This window comes from Antedon mediterranea, chromosome 1 (genome assembly GCF_964355755.1).
Source record: "Antedon mediterranea chromosome 1, ecAntMedi1.1, whole genome shotgun sequence".
NCBI classification, from domain to species: domain Eukaryota; kingdom Metazoa; phylum Echinodermata; class Crinoidea; order Comatulida; family Antedonidae; genus Antedon; species Antedon mediterranea.
The window spans coordinates 20,462,846-20,486,912 of NC_092670.1; the positions used below are offsets into that span (position 1 = coordinate 20,462,846).

The window sequence follows — 24,067 nt, forward strand, 5'->3', positions numbered from 1 at the left end:
TTTAAAGTGCTTACTGGGTTGTTGAAAGTTGAAGTTGATTGAAATTAAAGATTTGTTTTTGAGTTATTTTACAACTTTGTGGATTAATTGGTGTGTATACTTTTATGTCACAAGGGAGTTCCTAAAGTATTTTCAACCGCTCGGAAACATACGTAAAAGGAGTTCGCGACATCCACTTAAGACACAAAGTTTAAATTATAGGCCTACACCTGACAAAACTGTTTGCTCTTTCTTCTAATCGGCAATTGGTTAAAACAAATGTAGCAAGAAGCTGATTGGCTCAATGTTTGTTCAAAACCTCCTACATTTAAAAATCATTCACTTTGCTTGCAAAGTTCCAATCACGGTGTTGTTGATCGTTACAACCTGCCTTCTTTCTATTTTTACTTATTGTCATTATGGCCGATCATGAGTTTGATGCCTTGAGAAACTATCTACAAAACAACGTTTATCCTGTAAATTATTCTGAAATATTAAAACGAAGTTTACGACGGAAAGCCAAGAACTTTACAATTCTTCATGATACCGTGTTGTATTACAAATCACGGCATTCTGGTAGATTATTGCGTGTATTGTTACCGAAAGAAAGAATCGACGTGTTAAATTATATTCATAAGCAGAAACATGGTGGTCACTTGGGTGTCAACAAAACGTAAGTTTTATGTCTATAATTTAAATTAAATAATTAGGCTCCGATAATTGAAATTAATATAAATTAATTGGAAACCTTCGACTCCGATGTCACCTGGATAATAGGCCTACTATAAGTCGGTGATCTTCTCAATATGATTTACATACTTATTATTAGGCGATGTCACAGGGATGCTAAATAAATTCACAGTCTGTGTTAATTCGTATCCACCACCATGAGTGAATTCGCTTAAATGGTTATTCATCCTTGCCAATTTGCCTATATTAAAAAAAACTAATTTGTACAATTTTAATATTTTAAATACCGCCCTCTATTCGTGAGGTATGCTGATTGTGTTACAGATGTAGATAGCAAAATCTCACTGTATTAATAAAAGTCTCGACTGATTAGGCGATTTGTATGGTTTCTTTTCCTTCTTTTATTTACCCACAAATATAAAGTATAAACATTGCAACATAAATAAAACATATTAATATATGAATGGAATGGCTAATAAATACTGTAGTTTAAAAGTAATCAAGTTTTATAGCCCCTAAACATTGAAAAATAAACAGTTATATAAATTAGGGCTACCTTTCTAAAAATGTATATACCTAAAACACACTTTGTCAAAATATATGAAAAAAACTATGAGATTTACTATAGGCCTACTATTACTAATCAACCAGGGAGATGAAATTATCCATGAATCAACGTAGTGATAAAGTGTAATGAAATAGAGGGCAGCATTACTAAAAATAAAATTGTTTTCGCCGTATTAATTTTATCTATTTTGTTTTCAGTTATTTTCGGCTGTTTTTTCAGTGAATAGACTGGCCGCACAATTGTAATTCTGCGTAAAGAATATGAATTTTACAGTAGTGTTCTCAGCTGTAGGAATGTAGGATCACGTTATATAATCATTCATCATTAAATATTAAAGAGCAACTGAACACTATTGACCGTAATCGAAAGTAATTTCTCAAAAGCACACTTCGCTATAATTTAATATTTTTGCACATGACCCTATTAACCAACGTACGCGATAACCAGAGATGGTGTTTGTACGTTACGAATACAGAATACAGACAAATAAACAAATGATAAATACAGTTGTTGATATGAACCATTATTATTAACCAATTGACCGGTGCTTGCTTTAATCTATAGACCGCCAAACTGTAATAAAGGAATACATTAATGATAAAATTACTCTTTGATACTGATGATGTTAACATTGATAATACATAATAAAAACAAGGCCATACATTGCTGCAGTCGCGTGCACAAATTTGAGTTAGTGCTTACCGACCGACCGACCAACTGACAGACCGATCGACACAGTGAGCTGTGTACAGTCGCGTTTTCACGCGACTAAAACGGTAATAAAAATAAAATGAAATTATTTAAAGAATCGTCCATATAATTTATAAGATTTATTTTCATCAATATATAGTGTTATTTATGTTGTTGTTTATTTTAACAGTTGGAAAAAGATACGTGAAAGGTATTACTGGAGGAGGTCATTTAGTGATGTTCGTGATTTTATAGGCGCCTGTTATCAGTGCCAAGAACGGAAAGAAGTTCTAAAAAAAGTTCCACTTCAACCTATACCTATAACAACAGATACTGTTTTCAGACAAATCGGTATGAATATTGTTGGGCCAAGTTTGGAAAAGACAGAATGTGGTAAGATATCTCATGTCCGATCTCATGACAAACAAGGCCATATATGGCTGCAGTCGCGTGCTTAAATTTGAGTTAATGTTTACCGACCGACCAACCGACCGACATAGTGAGCTGATAGAGTCGCGTTTGTACGCGACTAATTACTGAACAAAAGTAAATGGATTGCAATTGAAATACCTACCAAAAGTGAGCATCAAAGGCTAAATAAAATCTCACATGTAACGGGTGTCGTGTTTCTTATCTTCTAAAATTTAGTTAGGACCTGTTTTTTATAAATAGGCCTATATCCTACGTTATAAACCTCACAACAAATGACTTACTTAAAATTCCTAACCAGTTTTTGTCATTAAAAAAAAAGAGCGTTACGGTTCATGAAGTCGGTTAAAAAGTAGGCCATGTAATGTATTGATTCAGAAACTGATACTGCATGCATTCCACCTTTAACATTCCGTATGAAACGAGCTCACTATTTCCTCGTCTATTCACACCGGAAATTGTTGTAAGTAGTATTTTTTGAAGGTCTCTCTCACAATCACATTTCCATGATGTCATGTCTCGCCTTCCGACGATGTAGATGCATGGTTGAAACTCCATGGTATAGCCGTCCCTTCGTGGACATCATGTGTGATGACTTATTATGACTAACACAATTTCATGTTGGGCGGCGCCAGAAACTTTACAGAGTAGCAGTTCTTTCCAAATTCCGAACTTGATTCAGATGCAAACTGACTTAAATGTTCTTTTATTTCTAAAGCCCTGTCTACACTATCAAACCATTTATTTCTCCATGATCAAACTTATTTGACAACAAAATGTGATGAGCATAAATATGGTAGTGATATGCCCAAATATAGTAGTGAATATGACATCACCATCATGGGCACATCACATTTTTTGTCACTGAAAGTTTGATAGATAGACAGACCTTTTAAGTTTAGGTCAAATTCACATTTATTCAGAAATTAAATATTTACATTGTTACAGAGATCTTACAGAGACAAAGTAATTGTCTTTAAAAAAAATTATCACAAAAAAACATGAAAGAAAGGTTTTAAAGGACGTACAAGAAATAAATAAATAAGGAAAAGTATACATACATTAACAATAAACGAGCAATACATTTGTATGTATATGCACACATTACACACACACATACTATTATATGCATATATATTATTAATTTATACAGTATGGGTAAAGCATTTTAAGTAACTGTAATTCGATATGATGTCTCTTTTTAACATATTTTTTTATTATTTTATAATATAATATCTTCTAAATCATTTCTACGGAGTTCGTTCCATAGTTTCGGTCCATTAATAAAGTGTTGACCAGATGTTAACCTATGGTTGTTCTAAGTTACTAACCTTTCTAAGATTATGGGTCGTATTGTCGTTTCTTTTGAATAGATCTTTTGAATACGTCTGGGTAAAACATTATACTTCTAACCTCGGCCATTAAATCTAATGACGGAAAGACGTAAACTTACATGCAACATGCAGCAGTAAGATTAAAACTACGATCAAATAAATAAATCTTAAGACCTTTAGAATGACAGAACTTTAAATATTTGGATTTCAGGAAATGTAAATTAGCACTATTTGGATATATTCATATTTTTACTCATAGTCTAAGTCATTCAGGGAAGAGTGATCACTCTTTCCTGGTCATCCTTATCTATCCTTCCATCTCTCAGCCTTATACTTAAAATAATATTACTATACTACCATAACAAAAGTTTGATTTCTCCCCCAGGACCGTGACCAACATTTTTTAGATGTTTTGAACAGTGGGTTTAACAATTTGTAACTCAAGAACCTCGAATACATTTTGGTCATGGCCTTGACCTCACGTGATATTATACATCCAGTATTGTATCATATTTTTATTATAGGGCCTATTGTTTGAACATTTATCGGAAAAAGGTCCAAACTTTCAGGTAGCGCTAATTTTAAATTTTATTGAAACCGGAAGAACAATAAATTCACTTGATGATTTCAACTGATCTGATTGCAAACAGCATGCCGACTTTAACTAAACGACCTTTGAACTGTTGTCAAATATAACGTGATATGATTGGTTGATCGTTACTAACCTGGTTAGCAGCAAAGAAAGTATTGGTGGTTTACGTACCAGCACCCTGTAGGTTAACCTTGTTTAACCAATAAGTTACGCATGTGTAACGCATGGATGGAGCTAGGCTGCTGCACGTTCAAGAAAGAACGAAGACAAAAAACAATGTGACCCCAATACAAAACATTTTTCAGAGTGGTACTGTAGCCAAAGCTGTAGCCTAAGCCTACTTTAGTTGATTTCTTGCGACGATAATACTAGCTATAGACTGTTAGAAACGACTGAATATACTGTTGTTGTGTGGTTAAATTTAAGAATTCAAATAATGGTAGCGGCGTAAAGAATAGAAAAAGGAAGTCGATAGGCTAGTCTGTATCGAAGCATGCTGAATGATGTTAAGTGGTAAGTAAGTTTGTAAAATAATAATAATTATCCGATTATCCTAGCTAGGCCTAGGCCTAGCCTAGGCTAGTAGGGCCTAGCCTAGGCCTATAATTTGTATTGGTAGGCCTATCACAGTATATTTAGGCTAGGCCTAGGTAGGGCCTATTAATATTATAGCCTGCCTATCTATTGGCCTAGAAGTAATGTACAATACAATAACTTTTAACAAAGAAAACGGCATAATAAAAAGTAGTACTTCATAATATATAATAATAGTTAATACTAATAGGCCCTAGCCTAGGCCTAATACTATATAGCCCTGTCTTTTTAGTTTAGATACATGGTAGTACTACTAGACCTAGTACTAGCCTAGGGCCTAGTACTATTAGTATAGTAGTAGTGAATTAAAATAAATTGTTCCTAAAAATAAATAAAAAATAATTATTTCAGTCGTGCATATTTAGGTAATGTATTTTAAATTAATAAATATTATAAATATCAATACAACAGTAATTGATCAATTATTGATTGACTTAAAAAAAAATTTCACTAGCCTATAACAATTTGCAAATAAGTTGCATTACTACAAAATACATAAATGGTAAACACAGATATTACAAACATATAAAAATTGAAAGAAATATAAATATTACAAAAGTCATTATTTATTAATTAAAACATTAACATTTGGCGAACTAAATGTTACAGGAATCAATTACTTTTAAATTCAAATACCTGTATAAAAAAGAAATAACTTTTTTGTTAGCGTTTTAATTAAAAATTATCTAAATTGCAATTTGCATGCAGTATATTTGATTACAACAAAATTAAATTCATTGATTTAATTATAGCAATTGTAGAGTATTTTTTACTCAAAAAACTAATTTAGTTATTAAACATCTATAATGAAAATTTTGATTTTTTTAATTTTTGCGCTTCATTAGAATTTTTTTTATTACAATTACAAGTACAAAATCATATTCAAATACAATTAAACATTTACCTTTTAAAAAAATACTATAGTTACACAAAACAACACAATTGTGACCATGTTGGTAGTCATACACAACAAACTTAGTTTTTTTTTACATAAGCTTGTAATTCCTTGAAAAGAAATGATGGTGGTACTGTATGTTGGAGGCATGCCTATTTGACAGGTGATTGACAGACCAATTCATTATGGTGAGGGGTGCTTTTACTTTTCAAATCATGTTCTTCCTGGGTAGGGCAAGGGCTATGGTTTATCCATGTAATTGTAAGCTAGTACTAAATACAAACAAATCACTGCACCAGATCTTTAGTTTTGCTAAGACCAAGTGCGGAGAGAAAGGGTGGTTGATTAATAAGAGCGGATAGCCAATTTTTACAAGACTACAAGTCCTTGTTGGCTCAACTGGTTGTAGCTGCAGAACAGCTTATGAAAAGGTGTACAGTACGACCTCAATCATACCATTTTTCATGGAGACTTTCAAATGATTCAATATTAAAAATGTATTGTCCCTTTGACAAATTCCAAAAAAATAAAAATAAAAAGATTTTAAAAAAAAGTGGGTCATTTTGAACTATCATAATAGTTATTAACTTTCACCAAAAATTAGTTGGAAAAAAAAATCATTTAACTGAAATACAGACATTTTTTTGTTCACTAAAATAACTTATAAAGTTTTCAATCAAAACATATCTCATAATGCAACGTGCTTATTTAGCTACTCTGTATGCATAATTATAAAACTTCCTCGCGATCTGTGTGAGAACACATTCTCAACCGTGACGAGTTGTAAACAATTCTAATTAGCATCATGCATAATGCATACTCGTGGTTTAAAATCTTTGTTTACTTTCACTCGCGACGATTTTCCCGACGAAATGTAATCAAATTAATTCACCTGTTAATTTACGTAAACTTGTTGTTTTTGGCTCGAATTTTCAAATTAAAGTGAATAACTTTAATATTACTTTGATATGGCCCAGAGAAAAATTTCATTTCAAAATTTTGTTTAGCATTATTGCTAATTAAACTGATTTTTGAGTCAAGAAACATAGTTTTCTATTGTATTTTTTGCTAAGCAATTTTAGAAATGTATAAATTTAGAATATTTTTTTGTGTTTCAAGGGACAATACATCTTTAATTTTGTTGTTTTCTAAATGTGACCGTTTTTGTTTAAAAAAAATAAAAGTAAAAAACATGCACTGCTCCAAAATTGTATGTGGTAGGGACGTGAAATGCTTTGGAATATTGTGCATCAAAAAAATCCAACAGTATTGGACGTTACGTATTTAGCAAAATTTACATTGGGAAGCTTAGATTTTCTAATCCAGACCAAGGCAAAAATGCAAATTTTATGTTAATTAGCATGCAAATAAGCTCTAGAAAAAAACGAACAGATATAAAATAATTAGTTAACTTAGTCAATAGAGGTCACCTAGCTAAACTAGTTTGACCTTTTAACAAGTACAGAATGAAACCATGATATTAGATCCTTAGCATTGCTTAGGGTTAAAAGAACAGTGGATCTCCTATCAAGAAAAAAAAGTGATGCATATTCATTGCACTATTAACAAAAGATTAATTGTAGACTAGTTTGACCTTTTGAGAATGTAAGAGCATACTAATTTGTTCTTCCTATCTTCTGTTAAACAAGGGATCATCTCAGAATAGTTACAGAAGTCGCTCTACAACATGTGTTACTGTTTGTAATGTGTCATTCTGTGCAAAACTAAACAGCACTAACAGTTTCACATCCACACCATCATTAAATATTCATATTTTGCAAGTGTTGTGTAAACAATTATTGATACAGGTAGTTTATGAAGTTACTGCATCACTTGAAGCAATGGAGATGCTGTCGTAACTGCAGTAATAATAATACATTGACTAAAATCCTGCATAATTGTGCTATGTGCAGGAATCTGCATATTAAAAAAGATAACAAATCAATGGTATAGCAGGTTTCCTACATAGGTAACATGTTTTTATTATATCATAATCCTAATAAAATACAGTACAGTATTTAACTGTATTGATGTTTATACTGTGAGTAACTGCTGCAGTATTCTTTTGTTTGAAATACTGTACACTATAAACAGGACATTATTACCTTCACCATAACCAGTTTAACTATTAAGTAAACAATAAATGATTAATTTAAATTAAAGAGACACATTTAATATTATTGGACCTGTATCTATTCTCCACCAATCAAACTATTTTATTTTGGTCACCAGCTGAGGCATATGGCTCCATTGTTAATATTCATTGTTGTTCAAAAATAATTGATTCAGGCAACAGCTTCAATAAAAACTGGTTCTAACCAGTTCTTGTCATGCCTCAGTGGTTTTATGAAGGCCATGATTGCAAAATCAATGAAAGCAATGTGTTCTGCTGTGTTGAATTATTGATGACTCATAAATTTCCTGCTGTGTTCCTAGCAAAAAACATTGGCTGTTGCTGCATAATTAGCTACGTGCATGATCTCACTTGAATTACATATTATATGCACACATCTGAATGGTTGGCCACTGGTAAATGTCTTTTGACATGGATAACAAAAAATGTATTCACTTTGTTGTTGTGCCAAGTACTTTACCTTGTTTGAATAATGTGTGGGTGTATAATAGCCATTTGGATGACAGTTTTTGAACTGGTTAATACGTTTAATTTAATTAATTAACGGATGTTTCATTTTGCAAGTGACTAATTTTCATAAACTTCCTGCTAAATAAAGTAAAAATATTATTGAAAACATTTTTTTTGTGGCTATGCAGCTGTTTGATTCATAATCATATGTGTATTAGTCTTTGTCTAAAAAAAAAGATAAAAACAACATTGCAATTTATCATCCTTATAAAAACATAATAAAGCTCAAAAGTGTTGATATAAACATTGTTTTGATAAGGTGGTACATTTTGGTCAATAGCTTACACACAAGGAATTTGTCCTTGAGCCAATGCAAATAAACTAGTTAGTTTACTTGGCTTCAAGCCAAAGGCAACCTTGGATTGAGTGTATGCAGTTTACATTATACTGGACTTAAATGGATTTTTGTTCATCAGTTTGTTGTTTCACCTGCTAGCACCTGCTGTAATTGTAGGAAATTGTTGGTTGAGAACATACAGCAGATTAGTTTGATAGATGGAAGATGCTAATTGGTTTAACCAGAATTCTGGCTATCCATCATAATCAGTGTATTTGGCATGACAGAATTCTCATTTATTAGAGGTAGTATATCTGAAATATATAATTTTTTTTTTCATTTCAGGGTTCTTAATATTTATTATAACTGTATATTTTGTTTGTATAGATAGTATAGCTTTTACATTTACTTTTTAAATAACAGCGCAAGTTCTGGTAGTTCTTTTTTAACTCATTGATTATTATGTAAATGTGATTCACAACCTATTGTACTGTTATGTTGATTCGATTTTTAACAATAGATTTTAGAACAAATAATTTTGTCACAAGTTGCATTCAGGAATGTAGACTTGTTCTGGTTGATTGAACAAACCGGTTTAAACCAGTTTGGGTGCTTGTATTTGTGTGATGAACAGACAATAATTCATATCATTATTGATTCACTAGGGCAAGAGTTAACCAATCAGATCACCAATTGATTTTTATCTGGTAAGATTATCATTATAAAGTAAAATCACCAAAAAAAAAATTTGTAAATTATCATTTGCCCTTTGTTCAACTTTTGTTTTTCTTTCTGTTTCATGCAATTGATTGGTGTTTTTGTTTGCTTGTACTATACAAATTTTATAGATGAATGTCAGCACAAACAGTATAGTTTATAAATCAAACAAATTCATATTTTATCATCAGTCAATTCAATTAATTTTATTATAATTTATTTTGAAATAATGAAAACTGTTTATTGATGTTAGTTTCATTTTGTCACTTGCTCTTGTGATGACGTCGGAATGTTATTTCTTATACGTTATAGAATAAACAATTGATAATGTATGTACATATATCTTACTTCAACTACATCAACCATGAATTAACTACAGTATGTGTAAATGTGTCATGAGAAAATGTTTATCTCATGCAGTACATGTAATTAATGCTAATTTTGCCATTAGGATTAGCATATCTGTTATCTCGTGGTAAATTGGAATAGGCTGAATGCCAATTATCATTTACTCCACTCCTATTTGCTGTACTGCCTGAAACTGGTTAGAACCGGTTTCAACTGGATTATAATCCTCTAGTGAGGTTAATGATTGGCTGGGATGTAGTGCTTTTAGATTATCAGTTTGATTCATTTCATGCATTGCTGCAGACTAATTCACATAAAACAGGATGTTTATGCAAATTTGTTGAAACCTATTTTTTTTTACCAGATCTGGCCAGGTTTTGAATTACAGTATGTATCCATGCTATTTTTCATCGTTTAAAAACAAATTTTATTGCATGCCTTCTTGCTATGTAAACTTGTGTTATATTTTTATATCTTTCTATTAATGTATTTTTAGTATTTTATAAATAATATTATTATATGATTTGTCAAAATACTAATTGTTGTTATGAACTTGATGATTTTACATTATTTGCTATTAATACTGTACTGTTGAAATATTAATTGATATTTTTGAATTTATTTATTATTTAAGTTGATACATATTTTATTCTCCTTGTTGTTATATTTGACCAATGGTTTATCCATTTTAGTCAAATGAACATGTTAGTCAAATTAAGAATCTTCTTTTAATTAACACTCATAACAATTCTAATATCATTCTCTTTGTTCAAAAAGGCCTAAAATATCTAGGCAGGATAGATTGATAAAAAAGATTAATATGTTCCACATGACCGACCCTATTGTTATATTTTTAGCCAACAAAACCAATTTATTTTATCTTTTGGTTGGCCACTGGATGAATTAAATGGACTTAGTGAACTTGTGACCTTTGAAACCAAGGGATTATACTCACATGCTTCCTTTGCTTTTCTGTACAAATAGTAACCACAGTAATTAGACTGATACTATAGAGTTGTTTTAATACATAATATTTTAATAAATGAATAATGAATTATTATTATATGAGCATAAATAAAATTCTTAGCTTAATTGATTATGGGATGATGCATCTTATTATTTGTCGTGTAATTTGGTTGAAAACTGTCATGGCTATAAGATTGCCATATCATAATTTATGTTTTTTTTTTAAGGTGGCAAGGGCAGACGGAAACCTATGATAAGGTTAGTCTTTACATGCTAATCATTAGATAATAATAATAATAAAAGATAAATGTTACACAAAATAGTGTACAGAAACAATAAAAAGAAAAATAATAATAAAGATTTTATACAATAACAATAGATGATCATTTTATTCTAAATGATCACCTAAAAATATTGACACTATGATGATGTCAATGTACTGTATTTGATAGTGTGCAATGTACAAATCAATTCATATTAAAATACAGTACTTTCTTTTTTAAAACATTTTTAAAATTAATAAAATGCATTGTTCATTTTATTTCAAATCTCACTAAAGTTAATTAAACTTAAGATATAACTGAAAAGTACTAAATAGTATTTTTTTTTTAGTTTCTTCCTACACCTTCATCCCTCTTCCAATACCCTGCACCCCTTCCCCCTCCCCCAGCACCAAAAAAAAAAAAATTTTTTTTTTTTCCTTTATAGAAATCAAGAACCAGCGAAGCAGTTGGAGGGTTTGTACAGCTTTTATCAAAACATTGTAAATTTTAATATTTTAACAATAACAGTTGAATTGAATATACATTAAGTTACTATCCATCGGTTCAGAAGTATCAAACCTGCCCTTGTCCATTGTAGTGCTTCCGTTATATAATATTATTGATGTGTGTTATACATAATATAAAGTTATAGGAGTATGAGATAACTAGATCGCATGGTTACAGTGCTCGATACCATTGGTAGAGCTAGATATATATAAAACAGTACTGTATAAAAGATAAAACGTGGTTACACGACAAATTATTTTCGTATGCAAGCAGGGCTAACACACTCATCAGGTGGAAAGTACAACCATAATATAAAATTGTATTTTTCACAGGGACATCATTGGTGGGTAAATCAGGTGATGTAACATCGAAGAAAGGACTTTTTGGAAGTGATTTGGAGACACTTGTTCGACCAACTCGCATTGGCGGCAGAAACAAATCAAAGTTCAAGTTAAAAGACTGCTTTGTTGTCATAGATAGATTTAATCAAGCAAGACGTACGACTGTACTTCATGATATTGATAGGTGAGGACATTGACCTGAGTACAAATCATTTTTCTGTAGATTTTAATTTGTAATTTTCTGAAAATACAGTATTTTTTAAATGTCCTGTACTGTGTATATATATATATATATATATATATATATATATCAGGATCAAATAAGTTAAAACTGCCTCAATATAGATTTATTTTAACGACATGTTTCGGATATTACAATTTCTGGTGTTAAAGTATGTAATGGTTCTGAGACATCTCGTAGAATTATAGAAGAAAGAATAATTGTAACGCTTGGCACTCTTGCCCCTACCGGCATAAATGTACAATTTAGATCCTTTAAACATTAATTTTGCCAGAGACATTCACATATTAACAATTATTTACACTTGAAGCTTTTGTCTTTGTTTTAAATTTCCTGCTTTATAAGCAACCATTCCTGCTTTGTACCCCATAGCTTTTGGAGGCGTGCCTTTATAACTATGCCTTTTGTTTGTTAACATCTTTGATTGGCTGATTTGTTTTATTATGTAATTTTGTTACTTATATGTTATCCTTTGTTACAATTCTTTTCACCTGATGATGGGCTATGCCTGAAACATGTCGTTAAAATAAATCTATATTGAGGCAGTTTTAACTTATTTGATCTTGATTTTTTTCTATATCCTGCCTATGCAGCTCTTTAATTTTTTATATATATATATCAGTGCAGATCCGTGATTTGTGGAGGGGATTGGGGTGGGGTGGTGTGGATAGCCTAAAATTGTAAAATAAAGTGTAAAATTAACATGTCTTTATGAAATTTCCTCATATACGGTATTTCATTAAATCTCAAGCTTTGAATGGTTAAAGATACAACTTTTCATAATCTGATTCAAATCAGTTGATCTCTGTTTCAGGGATTATATTTCCTTATTGAGATAAAAATATAATTTTTTTTTTGTGTGATTATTAAATTATAATTATGAAAAAATATAAATTTAATTCATCGTATGTTTATTTATTTTAGGAGTTGGAGTATTCGACAACCTTGTAGAAGAAAACCAAACTACTTAATCAAACTGTTAAACAGTAAGTATTTGATTTCTGCATCAAGTACTGCAGTACATTCATAGCATTTTTACTATTATCATGCCATTTTAATTAATTTTAAATCGAGAATATTAATTTTTAGTTAGTCAGTTTTGAAATTGGTTGTACAGCATTGGTAACCCTGTATCTATTAGTTAACATTTTTCCTGATAAATTATAGCCATATTAGTAAACAACACCTGATACAGTATGTTCAACTGAAATTATTATATATAATCTGCCTTGACCTTTTAAGATGATCTGGTTAACTAACTGAAATGTCCCTTAATCAGGATTTGATGTAAAATTATTATGTTACATAGAATTGTCTTGAGCAGGAATCTTTGTTGTGGCGGTTTCTTTAATTGTAGTGACATTTTTGGTTTTTTAATTTTTTTTTTATTTACTTTGTTTCAGAGGAGGAAATAATAATGAGTGCAACACCCAAACCAGCTCCTGTGCAACGTAAACAATTTGCTCGAAAGTCTACAGGCAAACAATACATACACAAAAAGAAAACAGAATTTCAGGAATCTGAGGCTAAACGGTTGAGATATGAAGAACCTAAAAAACCGCCAGATAAACCTACCGATAGGGTGAAAAATGGAAAACTTGACTTTGGTAAAAAGGTAGAAGATGAATTTGGAAGTACTACAATATCAGAGATAGCGGTCACACCAAAGACTGCTATGATAGTTGAAAACAATGGTGGGTCACATTCAACACCAGATAAAGGATCTATATCCGTTGAAGTTCATGTGGTGACACCGAAAACGAAAGTAAGAGAGATTAAATCTGTGTCACAAACACCGCTTAATAATCAAAATCAAACTCCAAATAAAGATCATGATAAAATGGGAAAACTCAACAATAAATACAGTGGTAACAACATCAGGAATCACCAACCAATAATTGATGAAGCTCAAATAAATGTTAGGCCGACAACTGAGAAATCTAGAATAAATTCTGTACCATCAAGCAACAAGGTTAAGATGAACTCTGCACCGTCAAGTGACAAAGCTAAAATGAACTCTGTACCATCAAGTGACAAAGCAAATATAAGTTCTGCACCATCAAGTGACCAACCTAAAATAAATTCTTCACTATCAAGCAACAAGGTTAAAATAAACTCTGTACCATCAAGTGACAAAGCTAAAATGAACTCTGTACCATCAAGTGACAAAGCAAATATAAGTTCTGCATCATCAAGCAACAAGGTTAAGATGAACTCTGTACCATCAAGTGACAAAGCAAATATAAGTTCTACACCGTCAAGTGACAAACCTAAAATGAACTCTGTACCATCAAGTGACAAAGCAAATATAAGTTCTGCACCGTCAAGTGACAAAGCTAAAATGAACTCTGCACCATCAAGTGACAAAGCAAATATAAGTTCTGCACCATCAAGTGACAAAGCTAAAATGAACTCTGCACCATCAAGTGACAAAGCAAATATAAGTTCTGCACCGTCAAGTGACAAAGCTAAAATGAACTCTGCACCATCAAGTGACAAAGCAAATATAAGTTCTGCACCATCAAGTGACAAAGCTAAAATGAACTCTGTACCATCAAGTGACAAAGCAAATATAAGTTCTGCACCATCAAGTGACAAGGTTAAAATGAACTCTGCACCATCAAGTGACAAAGCTAAAATGAACTCTGTACCATCAAGTGACAAAGCTAAAATAAATTCTTCACTGTCAACTGACAAAGCTAAAATTATTTCTGTGCCATCAAGTGACAAAGCTAAATTAACATCAAGCAAACTGTCTTGTGAAGCTGTTTCTGAGTCAACAGATAAAAACAAAGGTATGACTGAATCTGAACAAAATATCAGAACATCAAATGACATTGACATTAATAAAGTACGGAAAGGTTTAAAATCGCAGAAGTTTAAGTCCATTTTAAATAAAGTATTCAAGCATAGAATTGAAGTAAACAATGTTTCTAGTCAGAAAGAGGTGAAAAAAAATCCAGATGCAATAACTGACAAAACTGAAGAAGGAAATCGTGCCTCTGGTCCGGAAGTATCGGTGAAAGAGGTGAGGTATTCAGATACCAGGAAGAACCTTAACAAAGTAAAACATTCTTCTGGTGAAAAATTATTAGCTAAAGAGCAGAACAGTGATGTAAGAAATTTGCAGTGCTTGACAAATAATAGCCCAAATGATGAAGTAATAACAGTTTCTGGTCAAAAAGAATGCGACAAGATTGTTGGTAAAAATTTAGATAGAGAGATCAACCATCACAAAAAGGATGAAGTTATAAATGCTTCTGATCGAAAAGAATCTGTAAAAGAAGGGGAGAGTGTTATAGGGGATCATAATGAAAACTTTGGCAAAGATGAAAAAATAAATGCTTTTGATCAAACAGCACAAATAAAAACAATTAATAATGTTGTAAGCGATACACATACATTGAAAAACCTTGATAAAGATGACCACATAATTAATGCTGCGAAAAAGTCCTCATTGAAAGAGGTAAGATTGGATACAAAAAATGACAATGGCAAAGATGAGATTTTGGATGGATTCAAGAGTAATCCCAGCAATAGTCCTGATGAAACAAGCATTCCATCTGAAATTTCTAACAAAGTACTAATAAATGAAATAAAATTTGCTCAAAACGAAATGAAAACTCCTGTAAAACAAATAATAGATGTGGATTGTGATGATGATGTGCAGTTTATCAGTAAATCTTGTAAAAATTGTAAACTAACTAAGTTGTGTGATGAGAATAAGTCCTGTAAAAATTCAAAAGTTTCATCTACAAGTATTAATAAGAACCCCGGAAAAATTTTCCAAAGTAGTTTTGTGGATTTTACAAGAAAAAGGGCATTAATTGACGATTCCGATGATGCAATAAATAAGGGTATTTGTAACAGTGTATCAACGGAGATCAATACTTTTGACTTGGAACATGGGCTCACCTCGAACAAAAGAACGAAAAATATATTAACGGAAAAGACATATTGTGAGTCTGAACATGTGCTAACTTCAGATAAAGCTAATGATGTAAAAAGTGTGTTAAATGCTGTTGAAAATGTTGCCAAAGCAGCAAAGTCTGATCAACAAAATGACAAAACTGATGTTACTACAAAAACAGCTGTCCCATTTAATAGTGATACGGAAGCAGTTAAAGATGTAACACCTGCCATTGCTGCAAACACTATAATATCTAATAATGACAAATTGATTGAGAAAGAAGTTTCAGTTGCTAATGAAATTGATGTATGTGCCATTTCTTCCAAGAATATTGTTTTTTTGCCAGATATGATTATGGATATTTCTGGTTCAGTTGACAAGGAATCAAAAAAGTCACCTACAGATTCCAATAAAGAAGTTGCATCTGACATTTTATCTATAAAAGAGACTAATGAAGTTGTTGAATCATGTAAACCTAGTTTATCTCTTAACTCTGATGTCAAAACTATTTCTGATAACACCATAGAAGGTGAACCAGTACATTCCATAGACCCAGAAGTAATGCTATCTGACGATATGTCACCAGTAGTTTTAGGTGGTCATAAAACCACCGGCTCTGAATTGAAAGAATCGGATGCTCAGAGTGAAAATGCGAGCGAAGTGAATATTGTAAAAGCTTCGAAAGTGGAAGTAAAAGAAATCAGTGCTGATGACATTGCAATGTGCCATAATGAAGTAAGTTTCCTGGATGTTGTATACCCTGAGGAAAATTCCAATGAGGTTGTTAAATCAGCAGACAAGTCTAACAATGATGTATCTGAAAAGGTTGAGTTTTTGGCTCTTATTGATGAAGAGACAACTAAACAAAATAGTTCTATTAAGACCAAAAAGGGAACAGAGATCATCAAAGAGGTTATACCAGTCATAGAGAGTGTTTGTACTACAGCTTCTGAAGGTATACCAATAATAGAGTCTGTTGTAAGTGGGATGGAAGTAGATTATGTTCCTGAAATTGACGCTCCTGAAGCTCCAGTAGAAAAGAGTTCAGCTTTTACAGGTATTGATCAGAACATTTCTGAAAACATATTGGATGGGGATTCATATAAAGGCAGTGATTCGACCAAAAGACCTGGTTCTCCGATCCAAGCAGGCAACCAGGCGGCAAAGAAATTGAAAGTTAACATTATCCATGATGATGCAAAAGAAAAAAGTAAGTCTAATGATTTTAGAATTCTTTTAATTGATCTTTTTTATTATGATATTCTCCTATAATCTTTTACTATTGTATATATTGATTCTGTACATGTACTGCACTTCGATAAAGTGACTTGTTTTATTCTTGTTTAGAAACTTGTGACTTGGAGGTTATTCGGCAAAGTCTTCCAGAAGGCTATGAAATCATAAGAACAGAGGTATTTGACTTAACTTTTTACTTACTTTTACTGAATTTTAGTATTTAGTGAGTTAATTTAAATTATCCTATTGTGTTTTTTTTTTTCAGGAATTAAACAAACTCGTTGCAGAAAAATTCTCAAAACTTCTGAAATCAACCACTGAACAATTACAAAAGTTGTCAAAAACTTTCAAAGAAACCAATAAGGCAAATCGTGAACAGATCGAAAATCTTAATAAGCAATTAGAGGTACTGTATATAACTTTTTTACAGATACAGTAGATATTTAGGGCTAGTGACAAATTGTTGGTTGGTAGTTTTTGTTATCTGCATGGTAAATTTTAACTGTACGAGTGAGCAAGTATACAGCTACTGTCACAAACAACACTTATAGTCAAGTACACTGGGCCCTCTAGCAGAACAGTCTCCAGTATAAAAAAATAAATAAACCAGTGAACATGAATGGATTTGTAAGCAGGATAATTTGTTTTTATGTTGTAGCAATGCTGCTATTATCTTGCAATAGATTAGAATAGAAATAATAAGTGAAAATATCACTACAGTATAACCTTAAAATTAAGCAAAATCATAATTTATGAAACAGGATAAAAGACCAGTTATGAAGTCTGTTGAAGTGCAAAATGAGAAGGACTTTTTCATCCGTGCCATTAAAGAGAAGACGCATAAAGTATTGAGTTCCTTCAAAGTCCCACGTGTGAAGAGGTTAGAAGCCGCTCTTTTACGGGTTAATGAGTCTGCCAATGCTGCCATACAAAGAGCTACTAATGCTACCAAACCAATGCAACCTCCTGTAGCTCCTCCAGCTCTTATCAACACACCGCCTACAAGACAAGTTATGACACAGTCACCAAATCATAGAGCACAACAAAGTACTTCACCATCAAAATCTATGAATTCTGCTGCAGTGTCTTCTAAGCCTGTAAAGGTAAATACTACTTTAAATGTACAGTTCCACTTTTATTAACAAGGCACCTCATAATCAAAACACCTTCCATAATAAACACTCAATCAGTAGGCTAACATTTCAACTGTATAATGTATTACATTTTCATCCATATAAACATGCAACATTCCTGTTTATTCCTACATTCAGTATGACCTAACAATTGAATTTAAATTTTATTTTCCAGTCACCTATATCTGAACTCCAAACCATGTTAAGTACTACACCACCTAAAAATACAACAAGCCCATGTAGTTACCTAACAAGAACTATTCCTGCGAGGTCACCACAAGTAAGTTGAATAAGGTTGAACCTCTGGGAGTATGGATAGTATATTAAATACCTATGGATAGGTAGAAGGCGTAGTGGTGATCAAGGAGTCTTGATAAAGGGTTGGATGGCTCTGTTTTCTACTTTGATAGTATGAAGTATAGCAATTGGTTAACAAAAGTTGACTTGTATAGCTTTTCATATACTTGGAAGTTGGTTTTACTTTATAATACATGTATATAATTATGTTTATTGACCTTTCAGGGTGTTTCCAAGAGTTCTTCACCAACTCACCCACCTTCAAGTCCAAATAAAGTAATTAGAAAATCGCATTTACCAATGGCAGTTATTGATTTGACAGATGAGGATGATGTTGCTACTCCCCCCACACCAACACATTCAGCAAATCAGACATCTTCTAAACCTTCTCTAACTCAACCACCTAAATTGATAAAAAAGACTGTATCTTCACAAAATGCTGCAACTTCTACACCTCCACCTCTTGTACCTTCAGTAGTACATCAGAATAATGTACCAGCTTCCAGATCAACCAGTAGTGTGAGAATGGCTCTTGCAACACAGAGTGCCGTGTCCAATACAATACCTCAGGCAGGACCTGCTAGGCGGATGCCTATCCACCCCAATACTGAAACCAGGTACAATCATCCACCTTCGAATACAACATCTGTTGGTCATCAGATGGAACACAGAAATCCAGTCTATGCACCAAGGACTTCAAATCCATTGATGACTAGATTACCTCATCCATCTATATCAAAAGTTTTAACTCATTCAACAAGCCAGCCAGGAGGCCAATATATCAATCAAAGAGCAGCACCAGGACCACAAGAGTTCACACGACCACCAATGGTCAGGGCTTTTTCATCACATTACAGACCGTTAACCTCCAACAGCATTCGTCCGGTACCACCACCTAATGTTACTGCCCCATTAATGAAACAAACATCGTCATCGGCACTACAAAGATTGTTACAACCACAGAATAGAGCCTCCTATGCACCTCCGAGCTACAGCACTGCATTGATTACACAAGGACAGCTACCATCATTAATTACTGTAAGTTGTTGTTTTGTAATACTTTATACCAGAACTATCAGAAAATCTCATCTTGTTCTCATGTTGTCCTCACTCAAACCAGATAAAATTTTAATTGAAATTGTTTTAGGCTTCAGCACCTGGAACTGTCCCAACGATGCTGCCACCAACTGGGAATGCAGTCATTCTTCAAAGGCAACAGGCTATACGACCTCAATCTCAATCTAGCAACCCTGGTAGTTATCCAGTCGTCGTAAGAATGCCAACTCCTTCACAACAGCCGGTAAGTAAGGTAAGAGGTTTCTTCTGGCTGCTCTCCGAAAAATATTTAGAAAGTGTCTTAATAAGCTCATCATGTCAGGGAATTGACTGTACAGTACAGTACTAATTTATTCTGTTTCAGGCTCCAATAACCAATAGTGCATCTTCAAATAGTCAAGCAGCACATCTCCACACAACTATGATGAGGCTCAAGGTTTGTTTTCAGATATTTTGTACTATAAATAAAATAGCATTCGCATCAAAAAGTTTTGCTGTTGTTTTGTTTCTATCATTTTTTATTTTCAAATTGACTTTTGATTTTAAAATTTAGCAAACAATTGATAATCTGCAAAGCAAACGCACTGAGATCTCTGTCAAACTACAGAAAAAGGATCTTACAATTACCCGACGTGATGAGCTTATTAAGACACTACAGGAAGTCCAGGTAAAAAGAGATATTTTAGAATTGTTTGTGCTCTAAGTAATTGTGTGGTAGAAGATGGCTAATGTTATGATACAGACCAACAAAACTAATGCTCTTCATTAGATTTTATTTTTATACTGTTCTGTTTTAGTGACTTACAGTACTATATAGTATGCTTTAAAAAAAACCATGTATTTTGCAGGAAAAACTCATGAATGCTAACCAGAAACACAACAAGTGTCAGACAGACTTAACAAATATTCATGGACAATCATTTAGAAATTCAAATGCAGCTCTACAATCATCTTTGCAAAATGATGCTGGTGCTGCACCTAAACCGACAGCAGCATCGCAGCTAGTAGCTCTTTCACAGCAGCAGATCCATCATCATCAACAGCAGCAGCTTCAACAGCAGCAACTTCAACAGCAGCAGCTTCAGCAGCAACAACAGCACCAGCTGCAACAACATCAGCAGCTGCAACAACAGCAACAGCTGCAACAACAACAGCAACAGCTGCAACAACATCAACATCAGCAGCAGCAGCTGAAACAGCACCAGGTCCAGCAACTCCATTTGCAGCAACGACTTCAGTCTCAGCAACAATTACAGCTGCAGCAGCCTCTGCACCCAGCACCACTCCCTCCTCAACCAGTTCCTGCACAGTTGCCCTTTGAAGCTAACCTACAACATAAACCTGGCAGACCAATGCTGACCATTACAAGGGTAGCTAATGGAATTGTACTTTCTTGGACAATGACCATCTCTCCAGGATCTGCTGAGGTTGGGTTCTACCATTTATTTGCTTATCAGGAAATGGACGGGCCACCGAGTACTAGCAATTGGAAAAAGATTGGAGAAGTCAAAGCTCTACCACTTCCGATGGCTTGTACTCTAACTCAGTTCCAACATGGAAGCATATACCATTTTTCCGTGTGTGCTGTGGATGTCTATGGCAGAAGTGGAGACTTCAGTCAAGATTCTAGTATCAATTTAATCAGTTGATAAGTATAGGTATGAAATATACAAGTCTTATTCCACTTCTGTTTTTCCAACAGTTAAAAGAAGTCAAGTCTCAATTCTTACACTGACAAATTTCAACAGCGATGTCCCTATTATATTATGACATCACAATTGTGCAGTCTATACTGTATTTACATTTATTTGTCTATGCCTAGAATTCCTTTTTTTAAGTCATTTAGGTGTTTCCATTAAGTCCACTTCACTACAAAAATTGTGATGTAATGTCATCCACATCATTTTTGGATTCTAATGTATTCACATCACTTAGCTGAAGTATAATCGGTATTGTTGTTCGGACAATATTTTATGCAGTAATACAGTTTAAAAACATTTCCTTCAAGACGAGATATTTGGTTTTATTCTCTGGTATCAGAGATGTTAAAATATTTATTTTCTGTGCCTCTTATGTTACCATGCTTGACACTAGTGCCATGTCAAGTTCATTTTTTCAACATATATTTTGTCGCAGACTTTGTATGTTATGTAAAACATAATTGCTTACCAGTCGCAGGCTCTCAACAACAGTACCAGGAGTTCCTTTTCTTATCGCCAAAAACCAATGCCAAAATTTACCTCATACTTAGTCTGCCAAGCATGAGTTTAAGTTGGCCTAAGAAGTGATTTAAGTTGGAAGTGGTTTAAACAAAGACATATGAAGTTGTGTATTGGACAAGTATTTGCAAATATTTTACAATACTTACTGCCACAGTACAGTACTTTGTTTGAGATGTTTTAATTTTCCTAATCTGTAGGAGCAGGTTTTACTGTTCATTTGTGTTCAAGGAGTATGTCTAGTCGGTGATCATTATATTTTATATGCATAGATCTGCATGCTACCAAGAGAACCCCAATAAAAACTATAACAAGTAAATACAGTATATATGTTGTAAATACAAGTAGCTATAGTAGAATACATTATTTGTAATATGCGATAATGTTAGAAAAAATGTTAGAAAAAATAATTAGATTCTATAGTAATGCAGTAGTGTAAGGTACTTTATGATGCATGTTATTTTTTGTTGCGGAATACTATTTTGTGTACATTCTAGTGTTTATTCTAGTAATTGTCTTTGAGAGAGGATGTACTAGACATATTTTAGGACCAGGCAATTACAATGACGTTGAGTCATTTACTGGCAGGCTAGGTTGTAATAGATTAAACTGATTAGATTGAGAGATTGAATGTTTCAAAGGAGTATAAGGCAAGCTGCTCTAACTAAAAGGCATCTTCAACTTAGAACTTTTATAAGAAACTTATGTCATCTAAAGCCACTCTATCAAACATTTCTACAGAACTTAGTAGCATCTTCGCAATTTTAAGACATCTAGGCATAATCACCTTGACTTGTTTCTTTCCAATCGAAACTCTGCCATTAGAATTCACACATCTTATATTACCACTTCTTCTTTCAGCTGGTCTGATAATAATCTGCATGATTGTATGAAGTATGTTCTCTTCTGATTTGACTGTATTTATGCTTGAAGTATGTTATGTATTTATGTCTCCTTCCATGAGTATATGTGTAGCAAGCTTTGACATGAATAACTAAACCATTGCATCATAAATGATTTGAGTAACGAATGATTTTAAAATGTTCTCTCAGGGCAATGTACTGCAGCAGCTAATTATCAATGTACAGCTACCACACACTTGAAGATATCAATCATATTCTTGAAACAATGTGTTGTTTAATGAATATATTCATACAATTTGTATTACTAAGCATAATGAAAACGTAGTATATACTGTATAGTTTATTTTTGTAGTGTGTAAGTTTATTTAAAATTACTGTATCTATTTTAAGTTTATTACTGACATTGGGACCAACTAAAATGCAGTGCTTGTTTTTCATAAATGGTACAGGGTTACTTAGTATTAGTTGACACAGGTGTCTACTATAACAGATTGTGCATACACATGTGATACAAATATTGAATCCAATTCTTTGTATTGTACAGTATTTATAATTCATCTAGTATCATAGGCATGTTCTGTAATACAGTGCAACATATGTATCACGTGTGATACCTGTATCATAAAAAGGCACCTCATTATACATGTGTGACAATGGATGGATGTAATACTGGATAGATAACGGCATGTGGAGATACAGTACATGGTGAATATGTATAGATTGGGAAAGTTTAACAAACCTGAGCTTCTTAGATCCAAAATGTCCAGATTTCAGAAAAGTTATAATTTTCATACCATTTATGTTGTTTTATGTAAACCCAACTCATCACTAGTAATAGTGTATATACTGATTAACCAGAATAGTTCTGGTGCAGATTTGATCAAATAAATAATTGAATTATGATTCTACTGCAGTAATATATCCTACTGTTGTTGGAAAAGTTGTTTTCATGATATAGTGTAATCTGTAATATTTTAGGATTTGTTGCATTTTTTTAACATATGAAGACATCACAAAAATTCTTGACTTGGATCTGGCTGACTGTATGTTTGTTTATTGTTGATCGTTATCATTGTAGTGTGAAACAGCCTTTACTGATAGTAATATTAATGTCGTATTGCAGGTCACTATGTATTCTATGATTCTAGAAAAATTTCTTGTTTTAGTACACATGCATTTTCACAAAATCTGTTGTTTGTTGATACTTGTTAAACCCACTTGTAAAATTAATTTATAATCAATGTTTATACTGTATTAGTTTTCTATAATATAATAAAG

General features: G+C 32.6%; 1 protein-coding gene across 7 annotated transcripts; it reads left to right on the forward strand.

Annotated features, from left to right (window-relative positions):
- The first annotated feature begins 4,598 nt into the window (after window positions 1-4,598).
- Window positions 4,599-24,035, forward strand: LOC140061361 (uncharacterized). 7 transcript variants are annotated; one of them, XM_072107888.1, is made up of 16 exons: window positions 4,599-4,795; window positions 10,122-10,144; window positions 10,951-10,981; window positions 11,432-11,460; window positions 11,826-12,018; window positions 13,000-13,061; window positions 13,479-17,195; window positions 17,333-17,397; window positions 17,487-17,627; window positions 17,983-18,324; window positions 18,530-18,634; window positions 18,877-19,689; window positions 19,799-19,960; window positions 20,072-20,143; window positions 20,261-20,374; window positions 20,556-24,035. In XM_072107888.1, exons 3-16 carry the CDS (start codon window positions 10,974-10,976, stop codon window positions 21,354-21,356), a joined length of 6,624 nt encoding a protein of 2,207 aa, XP_071963989.1. In that variant the 5' UTR covers window positions 4,599-4,795; window positions 10,122-10,144; window positions 10,951-10,973; the 3' UTR covers window positions 21,357-24,035. The 7 variants fall into 7 exon arrangements, with proteins under 7 accessions (XP_071963989.1, XP_071963987.1, XP_071963990.1 ...); XM_072107886.1 differs by lacking the exon at window positions 10,122-10,144; XM_072107889.1 differs by lacking the exons at window positions 4,599-4,795; window positions 10,122-10,144 and adding an exon at window positions 5,856-5,959.
- Window positions 24,036-24,067: the final 32 nt, after the last annotated feature.

What these genes read in the sequence shown, in the direction of transcription:
- LOC140061361 (XM_072107878.1), top strand. Translation starts at nt 8,973, where the DNA reads ATGACAGAATTCTCATTTATTAGAG. An exon ending in ACCAGCGAAGCAGTTGGAGG is followed by an intron (nt 11,461 to 11,825) that starts GTTTGTACAGCT and finishes TATTTTTCACAG; the next exon opens with GGACATCATTGGTGGGTAAA. An exon ending in TGTCTTCTAAGCCTGTAAAG is followed by an intron (nt 18,325 to 18,529) that starts GTAAATACTACT and finishes TTTATTTTCCAG; the next exon opens with TCACCTATATCTGAACTCCA.